The sequence below is a fragment of the Selaginella moellendorffii genome, unplaced genomic scaffold (genome assembly GCF_000143415.4).
Source record: "Selaginella moellendorffii unplaced genomic scaffold, v1.0 SELMOscaffold_4, whole genome shotgun sequence".
NCBI classification, from domain to species: Eukaryota; Viridiplantae; Streptophyta; class Lycopodiopsida; order Selaginellales; family Selaginellaceae; genus Selaginella; species Selaginella moellendorffii.
The window spans coordinates 3,128,745-3,146,066 of record NW_003314265.1 but is presented as its reverse complement, the minus strand read 5'-3'; the positions used below and the strand labels follow the sequence as shown (position 1 = coordinate 3,146,066).

General features: G+C 52.8%; 6 protein-coding genes across 7 annotated transcripts; 3 read left to right on the top strand and 3 right to left on the bottom strand.

The window, feature by feature from the left end:
• Positions 1–3,852: 3,852 nt before the first annotated feature.
• Positions 3,853–6,822, bottom strand: LOC9654848 (subtilisin-like protease SBT5.3). Of its 2 annotated transcripts, XM_024669173.1 has the most exons (11): positions 6,718–6,822; positions 6,571–6,665; positions 6,416–6,513; positions 6,196–6,363; positions 6,034–6,145; positions 5,424–5,979; positions 5,265–5,365; positions 4,963–5,208; positions 4,795–4,909; positions 4,533–4,743; positions 3,853–4,480 (listed from the first exon to the last, which is right to left on the bottom strand). In XM_024669173.1, the coding sequence occupies exons 1-11, from the start codon at positions 6,802–6,804 to the stop codon at positions 3,903–3,905; spliced, it is 2,367 nt and encodes a 788-aa protein (XP_024524941.1). In that variant the 5' UTR covers positions 6,805–6,822; the 3' UTR covers positions 3,853–3,902. The 2 variants fall into 2 exon arrangements, with proteins under 2 accessions (XP_024524941.1, XP_024524940.1); XM_024669172.1 differs by having other exon boundaries at positions 5,424–6,145.
• A 66-nt stretch (positions 6,823–6,888) lies between these two features.
• Positions 6,889–8,628, bottom strand: LOC112344388 (pentatricopeptide repeat-containing protein At4g02750-like). Its single transcript, XM_024669033.1, has one exon. The coding sequence runs from the start codon at positions 8,626–8,628 to the stop codon at positions 6,889–6,891; it is 1,740 nt and encodes a 579-aa protein (XP_024524801.1).
• A 118-nt stretch (positions 8,629–8,746) lies between these two features.
• LOC9654847 lies at positions 8,747–10,511 on the top strand. The gene is made up of 2 exons (XM_024669176.1): positions 8,747–9,083; positions 9,135–10,511. The coding sequence occupies exons 1-2, from the start codon at positions 9,081–9,083 to the stop codon at positions 10,422–10,424; spliced, it is 1,293 nt and encodes a 430-aa protein (XP_024524944.1). The 5' UTR covers positions 8,747–9,080; the 3' UTR covers positions 10,425–10,511.
• Positions 10,512–10,600: 89 nt separating this feature from the next.
• On the top strand, positions 10,601–12,038 carry LOC9654846 (SUN domain-containing protein 1). The gene is made up of 2 exons (XM_002964561.2): positions 10,601–11,680; positions 11,739–12,038. Exons 1-2 carry the CDS (start codon positions 10,613–10,615, stop codon positions 12,015–12,017), a joined length of 1,347 nt encoding a protein of 448 aa, XP_002964607.2. The 5' UTR covers positions 10,601–10,612; the 3' UTR covers positions 12,018–12,038.
• Positions 11,989–13,423, top strand: LOC9654070 (UDP-N-acetylenolpyruvoylglucosamine reductase). The gene is made up of 4 exons (XM_002964560.2): positions 11,989–12,322; positions 12,377–12,650; positions 12,716–12,921; positions 12,977–13,423. Exons 1-4 carry the CDS (start codon positions 12,084–12,086, stop codon positions 13,254–13,256), a joined length of 999 nt encoding a protein of 332 aa, XP_002964606.1. The 5' UTR covers positions 11,989–12,083; the 3' UTR covers positions 13,257–13,423.
• Positions 13,291–17,110, bottom strand: LOC9654069 (CCAAT/enhancer-binding protein zeta). Its single transcript, XM_024669032.1, has 16 exons — positions 16,468–17,110; positions 16,338–16,413; positions 16,161–16,280; positions 16,026–16,101; positions 15,905–15,973; positions 15,774–15,854; positions 15,650–15,721; positions 15,491–15,583; positions 15,299–15,439; positions 15,166–15,249; positions 14,968–15,111; positions 14,824–14,913; positions 14,694–14,776; positions 14,296–14,631; positions 14,033–14,243; positions 13,291–13,982 (listed from the first exon to the last, which is right to left on the bottom strand). The coding sequence occupies exons 1-16, from the start codon at positions 17,108–17,110 to the stop codon at positions 13,320–13,322; spliced, it is 2,982 nt and encodes a 993-aa protein (XP_024524800.1). The 3' UTR covers positions 13,291–13,319.
• Between the last annotated feature and the right edge of the window lie 212 nt (positions 17,111–17,322).

Below are 17,322 nucleotides of genomic sequence, written 5' to 3'. Positions count from 1 at the left end.
TCATGAGCATGTACTCGAGGTCTGGGAGCTTGGAAGAGGCAGTCCGAGTGTTTGCAGCAGGGATCTAGTTTCCTGGAACACTATCATCGGAGCCTATTTTGCAAGCTATCAACTTGTTCCAACAAATGCAGCTCCAAGGTTTTCTAACGGACAAGATTACGTTGCTAGCAATGCTCAAGGTTTGTTCAAATCCAAAGTTCTTTCTCCAAAGCAAACTGATCCATGTTTGTGTTGTAGAGCTTGGCGACGAGGAAGAGCTAGCCGCTGCCATCATGGTAATGTATGGCAAGTGTGGAAACCTAGAAGCCTCAGCCACAGTATTTAGCAGCAGCGCCTTCCAGCAAAGTCCGGCGACTTGGAACTCGAGGTTAGCAGCACTTAGCCGTCGACAAAAGCTCTTGTTCTCTACAGCTGTATGCCCCAAGGTGTGATGTCTGACAGAGTACCTTCTTTGCTCTTCTCGACGTAGCAGCCAATTTAGAAGCTCGACCGGTTGTGGAGGAACTCCACGGCCATATAATCCAGCGCAATTACGCTCGATATACGTTTGTAGACACTGCGCTGCTCAACACTTACAGCAAGTGCGGAAGGCTGGAGGAGGCACGTGTTAGAACTAAGCTGAACATGCACATAACCAGGGCAGGTAGCTCAGTGGCACCGGTGTAGGAGGTCCTGGGTTCAATCCTTGGCCTGTCCAAATCCATTTTCCAACATGGTATTGGAGCTATGGTTGGATGGTGTGTGGTAAGCATGAACTGGCAAGGATGTGTGGCGTATTCAACTTAGGGGGGAGTGTTAGAATTAAGCTGAACATACACACAACCAGGGCAGGTAGCTCAGTGGTAGAGCACCTGGCACCGGTGTAGGAGGTCCACACTCAGCCTTGGGGAACACAACGTTGTTTGCTGGACTGCCATGGTCTCCGCCTACACTGCCATGGTCTCCGCCTACAGGCAGCACGGGTTTCTTTGGAGAAGCGCTGCAGTACTTCCAACTCATGCAGCTCCAGGATGAAGCTCCAAACAAGGTGACAATGCCTGCCGTGCTGCCTGCTTGCTCGAAAGTGGAACTTGAACTGATGAACTCAAGAGCGGGATGCGGGTATACCGGCGCTGCGTCGAACTTGGACATGATCGAGAGAGCTCGTGGTTGGAAATGCCGCTCTGAGCGTCCATGCCAAGCTGGGAAAGGCCTGTGAGGTCTTCTCTAGGATGTGGACTCGCAACGTTGTCCATCCTGTCGGCCTGTGGTCAAGTCGGAGAAAGCAGAGAATGCCGGTGCCTGTTCCGAGATATGCTGCTGGCGACTCCAGACCTGACAAGTATACCTTCGTCACTATCCTCGGCGTTTGCAAGCAGAGCCGAGAGGATCTAAGCCATGGAAGGCTCCTCCATCAACTTGCCAGGGAGAATAGCAGCAGCCTGGCTCTTCTCGTCGCGACAGCCTTCGTTCACATGTACTCGGAATGTGGAAGCCTCGAGGACGCGGTGATGACTTTTGGCACGATACAGCAGCCCGATGTGGTGTCTTGGACTACGATGATCTCGGCCCTGTCGCACTATGGCGAGTTCCAGAGAGTTTTCGACTTGTTCCAGCGGATGAAAGACTCCAAAGTTGCTCCCGACAGCCTCACATTCGTTGCGGTCCTGAATGCATGCACCGCCAACTCGGAGCTCGAGCTTGGCCAACATGTTTTCTCCGAGGGCAGGATTTGGAGCAGAAGTCGCAGCAGCCGGCATCAACCTGTTTGAAAAGTGTGGAAAGCGCCGCAGTGGAAACGTTCCTGACGCTAGTGCCGCAAGAAAAAAGCTTGCTGGCTTGGAACGGACTGGCGACGGCGTTGACTGAAAGATCTAGCGAACTCGGTCGAGTGCTCGAGTGCATGCAGCTGTGGGGCATTGATCCGGACTCGGTGACTTTTTCTCTCCACTCTGAGTCATGCGCCTGCTACGTGTTGAGCTCCTTGAGCACGAGCCGGGCTGGATTTCTGGAGGAGGCCGAGGAGATGGTGGCCGTCAAACTTAGAAACAGGAGGCAGGAGCTTTCATCATCCCGAAGTAGCGGTGGCAGTGGTGATGACCCTCTCGTCGTTCTCTGGACGAGCTTCCTAGACGCGTGCGCTATCCATGGAGACTCGGAGCATGGGAAGCGAGCAGTGAAGAGAATTCTCGCGCGCCAGCCTGAGGATGCTGCAACGTAACATTGCTTCTCTGGGAAGACCGTAACTTGCTTGTGTCCTAAAGCTTGGGTAGAACGAAAGGAGGCCTAGTAACACTGGAAGTTAGACATACTAACTTGTTTCCAAAACTTTTACCTGTGGATCTATATTTCTTTCTCATGCGAATATGCGCTGTTGCCAGTGACACCCTGCATGTACAGAGAACTCCTGACCCTGCACACACGACGAATTAAGTTTCTTAAATCCGACTACGCTACGTGATTAACTTACCACCACTGTTGAAGATAGCAGCGAAGAGATGCATCGCCACTAAAACCTCGAACTTCCAGAGGCGCATTACCAACACTCTGATCGTGCTGCGCAAAGTCCCCAGGCAGTAGAGATGTAGCCGGAGAATCCACTTCTTTGGACAAAAGTGGCTGCCAAACAAAGAAAACAAAGAAGTTTAACGTTTGGAACTCTTGTTGAAATGATCAATGAACTTACCCATGGTATTGGAAGAGAGGCTCCACCGTCGAGACAAGCTGGACCTTGCTCGTCCCACACCATTAAAGTAGCTCCCTGCAAAAACAAGTTCAAAACTCCACAATCTGGAAAGAAAGAGTCGTAGCACCTGAGGAAGGCTTTGATTCGCCTGGGAGAGCGTTGGAGACTTTGCTGAAAACTCCAGCTCCAGAGTATCGTCTCCCGGTAGTATGCGTGTGCAAACCAAGGTGAGCTCCGCCTCGCCACCCTCGGTGAATGCGCCATGGACGCCTCCTTCCGGCCGAAGCTGCTGCTGCTGCTGCTTCTCCATTGCGAGACTCAAGCCAGATCGATGCTCCACTGCTGTCATGGTCTCGAGCTCGTTTTCATCGAGAGGAAGATCGCTGCTCGTGAGCTCCGGTATCTCGATGACTATATAGTCATCAAATGCGTGATCGCAGCGAGTATCGCGAGGTGAAGAGCTGTCCGAGTCAGGTGGATGCCACTTGACCACCTCCATCGCCATGATCTCTTTCTCGCGGAGATTCTCGCGGAGAAGAAGATTCAGATCCGCCGGCTCATGGCGACCAAGAGGTCGACGATCGTAGCAATGATCCGCTGCCACAACCGGTGCCTCGGTATCTCCCTGTACTTCCTCCACGGACTGGATCTTCGACTCTGGAAAATGTTAGCCCTCAAACTTTCAATCCGACATGAATGAATCGACTTACTGCTCAAGGATTGCCCCAGCTCGGGCTTCCGGAGCTCCTGTAGCTCCACCACCTTTTTATCATCCGGCTGTACGAGGCTGCGACACTGCCCCTGCGGTTAACGAGAGAAAAAAAGGAAAGGGAGAAACGGAGAATCAAGAGTAAAGACTCATAAAACTCACCTCGACGAGACCATCGATGTTAATAGCGAAGGAAGAGATCTCCTGGGCAGCAGCGAGGGATGTCTGCTTTGCGCTTCTTGTGGACCAAGAACAGGGCAGCCGCGATAACAAACGCAAAGAAGAGAAAGAAGAACATCATCTTATCTTTGAGACAAACCAAGCTTAAGCGCGACAGAGAAGAGAGAGAGCGCTTGAGAAGGCCCTCACACACACGACGACGCAGCTAAGTCAAAGAAGAAATCTTTGTCCCAAACCCCAATCACAGACCGACTTAGAAAATAATATGCTGAGCTGAAAGAAAATATACGCAATCAACTATTTGGAGAATGCTGAGCTGCCCTTAAGCCTTTCTTAAAGTAATCACGATTAAGCATCACTAATAAGTGCTCCCGTGCTTGCTATGGCGATGGAGCTTCGTACCTGGTGCTTACCATCGCTCCACACCATATATCCCCAAGCGCGGCCTCCTGGCAGCGCTGGAGATGGCTGCGTGAGCTTGAAGCTCACCGCGAACTGCTGCTTTTGTCCACTGCCTGAGAATGTGAGCCTCGAGGGCCACACGGAAACTGAAACTCCCGGTGGCGGCCTCACGAACGCCTCGTAAGTTGACGAGCAGTTTGCGACGCTGGTGAGCGTCCTCGTCACGCTCACAAGGCTGTTCGCGTTGAGCCTGGCGATTCCGATCGATGGATAGTTGAAGTTGCTCACTGGTTCCTGGTGGACGGGACACGAGAAGTTATCCTGGCCTGAGATTTTGCGGACGGTGCTGGTGTTGAACTTGAGGCTGCAGAGCAGCAGAAGATAATCCTGGGGAGCAGCGTCGTAGACCAAGCCGGGGTCCGCTGCTGCGTTGGGATCGACGTGACCCGAGCCAAAGTTGAAGGCACCGGCGACTTGAGAATCATCCGCGAGGATGAGCTGCTCGCGGTTGTCCCGAGATCTTGCTGTTTCGAGGCGATTAAGTCAGTACTATACAAAGAAACAAGAAACTCTCACCGGTAGTGACTATAGCTGACATGATCGCAGCTGGACTCCACTCGGGATACAAAGCTTTGAGCATGGACGCGACGCCAGAGACGTGAGGACAGGCCATGGACGTCCCAGAGGCTACGAAGAACTTGAGAGCTCGAGTGCTGTTGTTGGTTATGGGAGATGCTGCCTCGGAAAACGATGCCAGGATGTTTACACCAGGAGCAGTGACGTCCGGCTGCATTTTAGAAATTGATCATGACTTGAGCAAGAAAAAATGGATAGCGACCTTTAGGATGTCGGGGATGAGCATGTTGGGCCCGCGGGACGAGAAGGGAGCCATAGTTGGAGCCGGTTTGATGCCGGTGACAGTAGTGGAAGCTGTGAGAGTTGCAGTCGGCGAGCTACAAAAGCATGTCTAGAACTTTAGCCTTTCAAGAGCATCTCGAGGACGCACCTTGACGCATTCAAGTATGCAAAGATGGCTGCGGCAGCTTCCGAGTTGACGTTGGTTGCTGGAAGGACGTGAAAAGTAGCCTGCGTTTGGCTCCCATCCGACGGAGAATTCGCCAGGATCATCCCAACGCCTCCAGCAAGCTGCACGACTTGTCCTTTGAAGAGTTGGCTGCCCGAGCCGCGCAAGCAAACGACGATCTTCCCTTTGGCCTTCTCCGGATCCAGCGAGCCCGCATTGCACAAGAGGCTGGTGACGAGAGGCAAGCATGCTTAAGTGGAGATGCAAAAGTTCTTTAGACTTGCCTGTCGGAGGCATTGGAGGAGGAAGCCGGGATGGCACCACCGGAGATGAGAGGATACTGGTGAGCTCCATCCTCAAGCTTAAACTCGGACATACTGCTTCCCTTCGAGACACATAAGAGACGCATGAGCAAAAGATGGCATGGTAGCAAAACAGATTACTCGGAACGTCGAGTTGTCGCCGAGAACAACCGTGGAGCAAAAGTCCCGGTCAGTGCTGCTGGCAGCAACAGTAAGGACCCAAGGTGCTACGTTGACAACGCTTCCGAAGGCTGGCCCCCCGTTTCCAGCCGAGCAAACGACAGGGATTCCCTTCTGGACAGCGTGATATGCACCGATGGATATGGCGTCCTGAAAGAGCTGCGAGAGAGGCTGCGAGCCGCCGAGCGAGAGAGTGAGAATGTCGACGCCATCCTGGATTGCGTCGTCCATCGCAGCGAGAATATCAGCATCGTAGCAGAGAGTACCAGTCGCTTCCTTCTGCCAGCAGACTTTATAGACGGCAAGCCTCGCGAGTGGCGCTCCTCCTTTGGCTGTCCCATTGCCGAGGCCCAGGAAGCTTGCTTGCGGGACGAAGCGGCCTCCAGCTATGGAGGAAGTGTGAGTCCCGTGGCCTTTTTTGTCTCGTGGAGATTTGAAGTCCCCAGTCGAGTTCACGTTGAGAGGACCATTTTCCAGCTCGAAGCCTTTGATGTAGTACCTGGCACCGATCAACTTCCTGAAGAAACCAGCTGTTAGCTCTTTTTTTCTTCGTGATCTTTTGTAAATTAACCTGTTGCAGTGAGATGTGTTGAACGCTGTGCCACTTACACACTTCCCTTTCCATTTGCTTGGCACGGCATCGAAGCTCTCGTCGTTTAAACTTTCTGACTCGGGCCAAATTCCTTCAAGAAAAGAACTTAAATCTCTATAGTCTTCCTCGTTATTGCCATACCTGTGTCAAGAGATCCAATGATCACATCTTTGCCGAAGTTGGATCTGCTCCACAAAGAAGACGCTGGAATCTCACCACCCTGTGACTCTAGTTGCATGAAGTCCCAGCTATGAGTTGTGTGTAGGTAGTTTTCCTTGTTCGGAAAAACGGACAAAACTCCAGGAATTCCTAGCGAGCGGCAGCAGGATTTCAGCTCAGGAGCAAAAAGAGAGAAACGTACTTGAAATGTCGGCAGCTTGCTCCGGGCGTAACTTAGCAGCAAATCCATTGAAGCCATGAGTGTAGCTGTAGAAGATGGCCCTTTGGGCAGCCCGGAGACTGGAATCCAACACAAGCTTAGGAAATCTTGTCTCGTGTGAAGAAAAAACATTTCACCTCTGGAAGACGGGCCGCAAAATTTCTTGGTGGGAAGCAACAAGCTTCTGTTTGTCTACAGTTTCAGGACTGCTTCCAAGGTACACAATGTAGCTCTGCAAAGAGAAACGAAAAGCTGGAAAAACTATCAAATACTCTCTGTTGTACCTGTGAGGGAGACGCCGAAGATATCTCCAAGCCAAACTCGAAGCTCACTAGAACCAAAACCAGTAAAGTGGCTCTCAAGAGTTCCATGAACCTCCTCTTCCACAACTGAGGTTTCTCGAGAGCTTTTCTCAAGAAAAAACCAGCTCGAGCTTTGCTTCCAAGCGAGGGATGTCATGATTTGCGTCGAGGAGTGATGCGTAATCCAGGAACAGGAGCTACAGGAGTTCTCTGCTGCTGCTGGTTAATGTTCGAGAGGAGGATGTAGGCCGCTACGTTCTTGGGATCCTTTTCCAGTGCCAGAGCCGCGGCCTCCCTCCCAAACTCCACGCTGTTGTGACTCGAGCAAGCTCCAAGGAAGCAGCTCCAGTCCACAACGTCGGCCTCAAAAGGCATGCTTTGGATCAAATCACTGGCATCAGTCAGGTATCCAGCTCGTCCCAGCAGATCGAGAAGGCAGCAGTAATGCTGCTTGGTGGCTCTCAATTCAAAGTCTCCAACCATGGACAGGAAATACGATCTTCCATCGCGAACTTTGCCGTGGTGAGTGCAAGCCGCCAGGATCGAAAGGAAGCAAACATGGTCGATCTTTTGCTCCGCCAGCTTGATCTCGTCAAAGAGTAGCTTCGACTCGTAAAGCTCCCTGTTGTGAGCAAACGCTGCCAGGAGCACGGAGCGGCCAACTAGGTGTTGATGTGGCATCCGACTCAGCAGCTTCTCCGCCACGTCAAGATGCCCGGCCTGGGCAATTGCTCCCAGCATTAACGCCCACGTCGTAGCGTCCCTCTCCGGCATGGAATGGAACGTCTGTGTTGCCTGGTCGAGTTGGCGCCACTTGGCATACACACTCAGAATCGTGTTCCAAGCTGGCAGTATCGTCTGCGGCATTTCATTAAATAACTGGACAGCCTCCTCCAGATGCCCGGACGTGGCATATGCGGTCAACATGGAACTCCACGTCGTCAAGCTCCGCCACTCCATCCTGTCGAATATTCTCTGCGCCTGATCCAAATGCCCAACATTGGCATATGCCGTCAGCAGTGACGTGTACGAGATAACATCGTGCTCTGGCATCGAGTTGAACAGCCGCAGTGCCGCGTTGGGCAAGCCGCTGTGTGCGTGGCACGCCAGCATGGCGTTGAACGAGCTGAGGCTGTGATGTGGCATCGCGCGGAAGAGCCTCTCGGCCTCGTCGGCGCAGTCGGCTGCCACGTTGGCCGCCAGCAGGGCGTTCCACGCCACCACGTTTTGCTCCGGCATCTGATCAAACAGCCGCTTTGCCACGTTGGAGTCACCATGGTGGGCATTTGCAGCAATGAGGAGCGTCCACGCTACCAGGTTGCGCTGGGGCATCCGATCAAAGATTAACTTTGCTCTTACCAGGTTGTCGTCGTGGCAGTAGCCCGCCAGCATGGACGTCCACGCCACCATGTCCCTGGCGGGCATCTGTTCAAACAGACCCCTCGCTAGAGCAAGAAGCCCATTTTGGGTATATACCGCCAGCATTAGCGACCACGCGATAAGATCCCTCTCGGGCATCTCGTCGAAGACGCGCTTCGCCCTAGAGATCTGGCCGTGATGCCCGTACACCTCTATCAGCGTGGAGAAATAGATCATATCGCGCAGTGGAGCTGTGGCAAAGAGCTCCTCCGCTTGATCCAGATGCCCATTCCGAGCAAATGCCGCGGTCATGGATGTCCAGATGATGAGATTCCTCTCCGGCATTCCATCGAACAGCGCCTTGGCGAGATCGATCTGGCCGTCCTGCGCGAGTGCGTTGATCAACGGGGTGAAGGACAGCAGGCTCCAATACGGCATCGAATCGAAGATTTTCTTGGATAGGCGCGCGTTGCCCGATTGCGCGGACTGGGCGAGGAGCGCATTGCAGGAGATTAGAGTGTCTGGCAGCGCCATCGCGGAGCCCGGGCATCGCAAGAACCCTAGGTCAATCACAGTCGTCGGTTTCAAACATATCGGGGCCGTTGTTGGACACGCCACGAAGGGACACGAGCGCTTTGGGGCAGCTCTTGCGCGAGCGATGAATTAGGGTTCTTAGTTCTTCTTCCTGAGAGGAGCGGGAGATGATCGAGGCCTGGGGGATTTTGCGGCCAGAATGGGCCTGCTACTGTGGAACAAGCTCGTCGCGACGGTCGCGTCGGGGATCGCCGCGGGCGCCGTGTACGTGACCGCCAAGCTCACATTCTCGCTCTTCGTTTGGGGGCTCTACGCAGGCGCGGCATTCCTCTCGGCAAAGCTCCTGTTTGGAAGATTGAGCGGCGGCGGCGGCAGTCGGCCTCCATTCTGGTAAAGAATCTCTCGCAAGCGCGACACTAGGGTTCTCGTAAGCGAAGCGCCAAGATTTCTTGATGGTAAGCTCCGTAAATTTCCTATCCAGTAGCTCCAATCCGATCTTCTTGCAGGATCATCACCCACACTACTACCGAGGACGCGATGGATTGCCGCATTTCGCCGCCATGGACTCGCTGGATCTCAATCTCCACCTAGCGCCGCCCCCAGCAGCCGTGCATCCGGCCGCGACGCCGCCATATCCACTGTGGCAGCCATCGCGATCGGAGCTCATGGGCCACGGCATGTTTAACTTCCAGCCTCTGCCGACGCCACAGCCGATCTGGACGAGGTTCTTCCTCGAGTATCCGCCCAGCCCCAGCCCGCCATCGCCAGGGGAGATCGACTTTAGCAACCCGTACCACTACCACGACTACCACCACGAACACCACTCGCCCTTCTGGGGGATGGATTTCTCCGACGTTGACTCTGGGCAGGAGCTCGACCTGGATCTCTCGCCGCTCCTCCACGATCACTTTCTCCGCGAGGAAGACGACGAGCTGGAAGCGGCATTGCTCGAGGGAGAAGAGCAGCACCCTCAAGAAGATGGCGATCGAGATCACGAGCACGATTGGTGGGGCGCCAGGAGCAGCAGCGCTGCTACGACCACCAGATTGAATTCAAGCGGCAGAGCGACACCGGCAGCAGCAGTGGCGGCGGTGGCTGCCACTGAAGCTCCACAGTCATCGTCCTCAAAGTCTCAATATCTCCCGAGGAAGAAGAACAGCGCGTCAGCTTCTTCGCTGGATTTGAATCCCCAGCAGCACCAGCAGCAGCAGCAGGATGAAGATCAAAGCCAGGCCAAGCTACTCTGCGACGATCAAGAGCAACAGCAGCAGCGATCCGGATCCGGGAAGGAGTTCTTCTTCGATTGCAACGTTTGCTTCGATGTGGCGAGCGAGCCGGTGGTGACGAGCTGCGGCCACCTCTTTTGCTGGCCCTGCCTCTACCAGTGGCTCCACGTCCACTCCCACAACGACGAGTGCCCGGTCTGCAAGGGCGCCGTCTCGGACGCTGACGTCATACCCATCTACGGCCGCGGCGGCGACGGCGGCGCCAGCGTGGAGCGATCCTGCCCATCTGCCAACATATTCGCGCAGCACATCCCGGCCCGGCCGCGCGCCCGCCGGGCCGACTCGGTCCGGCTGCGCCAGCCTGGCACCGACGTGGCGCTGGCGGAGATGCTGAGGTGGCGGAGATTCATGCGCATGTGGCACCAGCACACCAGCCGTCTGATGCTGGAAAGGCGTGGCGCGATCGACGGTGGGGGGCGGCCGGCGATGGCGCCGGCGTCCATGATCGACCAGCTCCACCACCAGTGGCCATACAATGTGGCCAGTACGGAACTAGAGCGGCGGATGTAAGGAGAGAGCCAGGGAATATGCTTCGGGTGGATATGAAACGCCGGTTTCTATTTTGTTATTTGAATTGGCCGGGATTTGGTGGGAAAACGAAACATAGGGTTCTTTAAGAGAGCGAGGAGGAAGTATCGTCCAGGGCGCCCAGCGGTGAGTGCGTTTCTTGATCGGTTCTGGCCTGGAAAGGAGTGATTATGGCTGGCGCTGGCGCCGCGAGGCAGAGCAGGCGGCGGACCAAGCCAGCTGCCGCGGCGGACACGGAGGCGGCGGCGGCGATCGAGGCCCAGCGTGCTGCTGTTGCTGCCGCTACCAATCTTCCTCTTCCTTCATTCAATTTTGCTACCAAGGAGGCGCTCCCGACCAGGACTGTGGCCGCGTCCAGGGCGAAGGCGCTCAAGGAGAAGAATGCCGCTGCCGACGCGGCGGCTCCTGCCGCTAAGAAGAACCTTCAGGTAGAGTTCCAGGATTCTTGCCAGGAGATCCGCAAGAGCTGGGAGTTTTTCTCCGCCGCCAAGGTGTTTCTCCTCCTCTTCGCGGCTGCGGGGATAAGCACCACGCTGTTGAGCCTCCGCGAGAGCGATCAAGGGCAGCTTCTCCCAGAGACGCCCACGGCAGCGAAGGTCTCGGAGGTGGAGGATTTCATGAGGAAGACGAGCAAGTGGTTGCAAGTGCAGCTGGATGTGGTGGACGACAAGATCGGCAAGGAAGTGTCGGGCGTTCGATCGGAGCTGGAGGAGAAGCTGTCGGAGAGGACCCGGGGCTTCGAGAAGGACATTGGAAGCATCAAGGCTCAGGTCCAAAAGGTGGACAACTCGCTCAAGATGCTCTACAGCCAGGAGCTCTTGTCCAGGGAGGAGACTTTGGAGCTCGTCAAGTCGGCCATGGACCAGCGCGCTCGAGAAGGGAGTGACAAGGCCATTAGCCTGGACGACGTGCGCGCAGCCGCGAGAAAGGTGGTGCAGAGTGAACTGGAGACGCATGCCGCGGATGGGATCGGGAGGGTGGATTTTGCTCTGGAAAGTGGTGGAGGAAAGGTGGTTCATCACTCGGACGGCTACTTCCAGGGGCTGCACTGGACCAGGCTGGGGATTCATGTCCTCCCGGGTGTTTTTCGGAGGCACCCGATGGCTGATAGGCTTCTCCGGCCCAGCTTTGGAGAGCCCGGGCAGTGTCTGCCTCTCAAAGGCAGCAATGTGACAGTGGAGATCAGGCTGCGGGCTCACATTTTTCCAGAAGCGGTGACATTGGAGCACTTGTCTAAGGTAACGCAAAAGTTGATTTTCTCTTTGTGTTTCTCGGTCTAACAGCTGGCTTTCTCAGAAAGTAGCCTATGACCCAAGAAGTGCACCCAGAGATTTCGAGATCTTTGCTTGGCGTACTGTGAAAGACGACGTTCTCGATGCCAGGAACGTTACTTCTCTTGGGAGGTTCACGTATGATCTCGACAAAGGAAGCATCCAGACATTCGATCTTTCCGACAAGCCGACATCCTCAGTCAACATGATCCGGTTGCACGTCCTCTCAAACTACGGCAGTCCGACGCACACTTGCTTGTATCGGTTGCGAGTACATGGCACTGAGGACGGAGTTATGGCTTGAGGAAACAGATGGGAGGCGCTTGTACAGTATGGTAGAGTTAGAGGGAGTTGCTATAGGGTTTTGGCAATGGCAGTGAATGCTAGGCAGTCGGCTCCGCCTCCTACATTTCTGGGTGCTGGTGACAAGACAAGGAAAAAGGTGGGATCACTCTGCTCATCTTGTTCACCGAGTTTTGGCTCCGAGGATCAGGCTCCTGAGTTTGTGAGAGGCAAGCTTCTTAGTGAACTATCGACTTGGGGCATTGGCGGAGCTGCGCGGCTCTTTGTAGAAGTCCGAAACAGAGAGCAGCTCGTTTCTTCTATAAGGTATGTTGTTTTTTTTTTCACTGTCTCTGTCGTAGTTTAGCATTTCCTTCACAGGCACTGCCGCGAGCACAACCTCAAGTTCCTGGCTCTGGGAAAAGGATCCAATTGCCTCTTCGACGATCGCGGATTCGACGGCTGTGTAATCCTCAGTCGGATCAACGACATGCACGAGAATGGCTGTGGACGCTACCGAGTTGGCAGTGGCTATCCTTTCAATCTCCTGGGCATTCACACGTCAAAGCAGGGTTTCGGGGGGCTCGAGTTTGCGTCTGGCATTCCTGGGACTGTAGGCGGGGCAGTGTTTATGAATGCTGGAGCTGATGGCCAGGTATGTCTTTGATCCTTCCATGTTTTCAAGTAAGTAAAACCCGAGCATCAACTTGTTGCGCCTAGGAAACAATAGAAGTTCTCGAGGCGGTGGAGTTCGTCGACACGAACGGACAAACACGCGAGCTGCTGAAGAAACAAGGAGAGCTTGCCTGCAGCTACCGGAAGTCTCCATTCCAGGGAATGCCAGACCTTGGAGCCATTCTCTTCGCCACCTTCCAGCTCCAGCCGTGCCCTCTCTCTCGCGACAGGCAAAGAGACTATCTCGCCAGGTGAGAGCTCAGCCTTCTCCCATCACTTCCATCTAACATCACGACCTTCCGGCAGGAGAAAGCAAACCCAGCCAGTGAACGAGCGAAGCGCAGGGTGTGTGTTTCGAAATCCAGGCAAGGGGTGCCAATCAGCGGGAGCCTTGATAGAGGCCGTGGGGCTCAAAGGGCTGAGGATTGGAGGAGCAAAGGTGTCCGAGCTTCACGCCAACTTCTTGATCAACACGGGCGGCGCCAAAGCCAGCGACGTCTTGTCCCTCATCTCGGTGATCAAGGACCGCGTGAGAGCCGAGAGTGGCATCCAGTTGGAGCAGGAAGTACGTTACATCCCGTACTAGAAGCTCCCTCCTCCACAACCAGGTACACGGGAGAGAGAAAAAGGAAGCTTTCATTCTCAATGTCTAGTGTTTGCTTTTCTTTTTGTTCATGCTTCCTTCTCCTTCCAAGATGTGAGTGTAATCCTCGGCACTTGCATATAGAGATTTTCTCTTTGACCCCGTTGATCCATCTTGTGTCCTGTTCTTCGCGCCCCTTCTGTTCTTGTTCTTCGTCTTGTCCTTCGTATCCTCCAGGAAGATCTCATCGAACTCGTCATCATCGGAGCTCTCATCTTCATCGTCGGGTACGTTCTTTGCGCTCTTCTTCTTCTTCTTCTTCTTACTGTTTTTCTTGTCTACAACCAGAACCTCGGGTAGCTTCTCGTCGTCGTCGGATGAATCATCGTCGTCGTCCTGCAGATCAAACTCTGCACCCTCCGAGTCATTTTCATCGAGCAGTCTATCGATTTCTTCCTCTTCCGAATCGCCTTCGTCGTCTACCAAACCAGCATCACCACCTTCTTCATCTTCATCACCGCCTTCTTCATCATCGCTGCTAAGTTCTTCGTCACTTCCAACCATGTCGTCATCAAAGTCCTCGAGCGCTTTCTTTTTCTTCTTCACGCGTTTGCCCATAGCCTCGGCCTTTGCGCGGTAAAACCTGTGGAAGATCAGATCCGATGGAGCAACGTCGTCTTCCGCCAAGGACGCCAACTTCATGCCCATGGGCGCATTTGAAACAGCCTCCTGGAATCAAAGCTTCATGAGTGAAAAGAAGTAGAAAAAAATTTGGTCACCTTTTTGGTACTGTCAATCCCGATCTTGCGAGCTTTCGGCTTCCTTTCAGCGAAACGATCCAGAAAAGCGGTGAAGGCAAGGTCCTGAATTGGGTCACCGGAGTAAACAACCGCGGCATTTGAGAGAATCGTTTTGGCCATTGTTGAAACGGATGGATGAATGTGTGATGCGAGGATGGCAAGCTCCCACCAACAAGTCTGATCGGCTTTACTGCACAGATCATGATGTGAGATATATTTTTTTTTAAGAAACCCACACTTACCAGTGGAGTGGATCACGATGTCGAGGATCATAACCTTTCGAGTTACGAGTATTTTTCGCAGCTTCGGCCAGCAGCGGACTAGCTTTAGCTGTAGGCATGGCCTGCATTTTCTTCCCAGTTTCTTTTCTGTTGAATTCAGTCTCGCTGTCACCGTCTTCTCCAAGCGCCGCTGCCATTTCAACGTCTACATCGATCTCTGAATCGCTATCGTCACGCAAAGGCTCTTTGCTAGCAGCATCTGGCAGCAACGCAGACACATCTTGGTTCTCCGGTAGTTCCACGTCCTTGAAGTGTTCGACGTCATCGCCTTGGCTTGCAGGTTCTAAGATAAAGTTCCTGTAAACATTACAAAGCATTAAAAACATGAAAGTCTTTGAAACAAAATGAGCATCGCCCACCATAGAATGTGTTTGGCCTTCAACACCTCTGACAAAAGCACCAGAAAAGCGCATCCTAGCTCGGGCGATTGGTGTACAGCTACCTGAAATAGACCCTGAAAACGCCACAAAAAAACTATCTTGAAGATACCTGCATGAGACGCTTTATAAATCCACAAGTCCGACTCGTGCTTACGTCGGACCTCAGAACCTTAAAAACTAGAGCAAGATACATCTCAATCTGAAACGCCACATATTAAAACATCTCTAGCAACAGTTCCTCGAGGAATCTCACCTTAGAAGATTTTAGAAGCGCAGGCGAAAGCATAACAGAATAAAGAGCACGGTAGAAACGTTCGCTGACGGTTTGATGCTTAGCGAGAATCTGATGCAAAAGGAGAAGAGCTTGCACTGCGACGTTAAAATTTGTAGAGTGTGCCTAAACAAAAGGCGCCATTTAGATCGCCATTTAGATCGACAAGAAAATCCTTACCAGAAGGAACAAGGACGGCGTGTGTTCCTCAATAATGTTTTCAGCGCTGTCCTCGGTTACGAATCGAAAAGCCTTGTTTACTCCCTACAGAACACAGTAAAAAAGGTACAAGGATGCCGTGAGCAAGACTTACTGTCAAAAGCGACGATATTAATCGCGAATCGAGAGCTGAAGCTTCGCTGTTGGAATTATCTTCATTTGTAGCGCCCTCAGACTGCTTTCGTGGTTTCTTTTGCGGATTTGTATCTTTCTTCATTCCACGACTGGTGATGGTCTAAGCATTCAAAATTGATCCTTTCAAGAAGAAACAGACAGCCAAGCATACCTTAAACATTACAAAATAAATGTCGATCAGTTGTTTCGCAAGATTTGGGCCTTCGCCTTTATAGCTTAGTCGTAATTGGTTCATGAACACGGACTAGGAAATGGAACAGATTAGTAACATTTTGCAATTTGAAAACGAAATGAGCAAACAAGAAATTACCGCATAGTAAATTGCGCGCATTCCAAGATTTGGCCGAAACATAAATGCCTCCACTTCGTTCAACACTACTTTCTGCAACAAAAATATGAGCCACTAGCTCAAATGAATCTGAGGTATCAGTTACCGTCATATTGGGATGTTCTTTCAAAAGGCACGACAGAAAATAACCAGCATTGGAGGCAGCCTTTCTCTCAGGATCACCAAGCTGCCCGTAACGAGCGTAAACAATGCAGCTGAAATAACTGTAAGTAATACCTTGTTAACGACAGCTGAGAGCAGCTTCTTTTCTTGTTCCGGTTTCGCCTTCAAGAGTTCGTACAGAGTCTATGGAAACTATTCTTAAGCGGGAAAATGTAGAATTTCACCGAACGAGTACCTTCACTGTTTTCAGCTTAAGGTAGACAAGCGCATCTTTGGTTCCCTCTATAACAGCATTCACGAACTTCTCGTACCTGGATAAAACAATCAGTCAGTGAGCAAGCAGGGCAACAGATGAAAAATCACAGAAGACCTCTCTTTAATGCAATCCTCCCAAAACCACCACAAAAGGAGAATTGCACCTTCTTTGGTTTCAGGCAAAGTCGCGAGCGGTTGCCGAGCAAAATATGTCAGTTTCCGATCTGGCAACAAGCTGACGCCTGGTTAAGTTAAAATCTCAAGAGGAAAACAATCAAACTTGGAAGCCTACCTCATGATAAACAATTCTTTCAAGACGTCTAGCCCGGACAAGGCGTGTCGTTTGCCTCCCTTCGAGGTAACCATTGCTGAAAATGAAGCGTTACCACAAACCCAAGACACACACTCGCACCAATACTTACCGAGAAGCGAGTCCAGCGTCTGAAGATTTGCCACAGGATTTTCCTGGATCAAGATAGTCATGGCAGCAACTTTGTCTCCAGAAGTCCCCGACCTGCGAGCCGATTGGATCATCCTCATGTCACTGCTGTTCCGCCTTGATCTCTCGAACTCCACCGCAACCAGCTGGAGCAATGCCTCGGCCTCCTTGCGTTTCAGCTGGACAAAACCATCAGCCACCTCTTTCTCCGGTTCCACGAACTGGATAGCCGACGAAATCCCCGCGGCAGTCTCGTACCATTTCTCGCCACTTCCAGCCCAGCGCGAAAGCGAGTGAACGACATCCTTCCCAAACCTGACCTTGGCTACGCTCACATTTACTTTCTTCGCCTCGTTCTTCCAATCCTCGGCCCTTGGCTTCGGTGGAGGCCATTTCCTAGCTTGAGAGCCCGCATTTCTACCATCTCTTCTACTGTTACCTCCGGTTTCCTTCTTCTTCCTGGGGATCCTCTGGGATTTCTCGGCCTTGTCGGGATTTCTGGCGGTGCCGCGCTTCAGAGGCCCCTTCTTCCGGAAATCCGCATCATTGAAGCCTACCTGCGACGACGCGAGCCCCAAATTCGCAGCGAACGAGGCGACATCGGCTTTCAGCGCCTCGTCACTCATTCCTTAAACCCTAGTCTATAAACCCTAAAACCAGATTTCTTAAAGGACCAGCTGGCATTCTTTAGGGGCTAAAATCATATCGTTCTAGGGCTAAGTCGGCCATTTTTATTTTTATTGGACTGCGTGTGTGTGGGCACTCCTCTCTCTCTCGCGCGCGCCAAGCTTCGCTTGTCTCAAAGATGGTGTTCTTCTTTCTCTTCTTTGCGGTGGTT

What these genes read in the sequence shown, in the direction of transcription:
- LOC9654848 (XM_024669172.1), bottom strand. Translation starts at nt 6,804, where the DNA reads ATGGAACTCTTGAGAGCCACTTTACTGGTTTTGGTTCTAGTGAGCTTC. An exon ending in CTTCGGCGTCTCCCTCACAG is followed by an intron (nt 6,666 to 6,717) that starts GTACAACAGAGA and finishes TTCTCTTTGCAG; the next exon opens with AGCTACATTGTGTACCTTGG. An exon ending in GTCAGCTATAGTCACTACCG is followed by an intron (nt 4,481 to 4,532) that starts GTGAGAGTTTCT and finishes GCCTCGAAACAG; the next exon opens with CAAGATCTCGGGACAACCGC.
- LOC112344388 (XM_024669033.1), bottom strand. Translation starts at nt 8,628, where the DNA reads ATGGCGCTGCCAGACACTCTAATCTCCTGCAATGCGCTCCTCGCCCAG.
- LOC9654846 (XM_002964561.2), top strand. Translation starts at nt 10,613, where the DNA reads ATGGCTGGCGCTGGCGCCGCGAGGCAGAGCAGGCGGCGGACCAAGCCA. An exon ending in CATTGGAGCACTTGTCTAAG is followed by an intron (nt 11,681 to 11,738) that starts GTAACGCAAAAG and finishes TGGCTTTCTCAG; the next exon opens with AAAGTAGCCTATGACCCAAG.
- LOC9654070 (XM_002964560.2), top strand. Translation starts at nt 12,084, where the DNA reads ATGGCAGTGAATGCTAGGCAGTCGGCTCCGCCTCCTACATTTCTGGGT. An exon ending in ATGCTGGAGCTGATGGCCAG is followed by an intron (nt 12,651 to 12,715) that starts GTATGTCTTTGA and finishes TGTTGCGCCTAG; the next exon opens with GAAACAATAGAAGTTCTCGA. An exon ending in CAAAGAGACTATCTCGCCAG is followed by an intron (nt 12,922 to 12,976) that starts GTGAGAGCTCAG and finishes ACCTTCCGGCAG; the next exon opens with GAGAAAGCAAACCCAGCCAG.
- LOC9654069 (XM_024669032.1), bottom strand. Translation starts at nt 17,110, where the DNA reads ATGAGTGACGAGGCGCTGAAAGCCGATGTCGCCTCGTTCGCTGCGAAT. An exon ending in AAGAACATCCCAATATGACG is followed by an intron (nt 15,722 to 15,773) that starts GTAACTGATACC and finishes TTTTTGTTGCAG; the next exon opens with AAAGTAGTGTTGAACGAAGT. An exon ending in TTTATTTTGTAATGTTTAAG is followed by an intron (nt 15,440 to 15,490) that starts GTATGCTTGGCT and finishes TTGAATGCTTAG; the next exon opens with ACCATCACCAGTCGTGGAAT.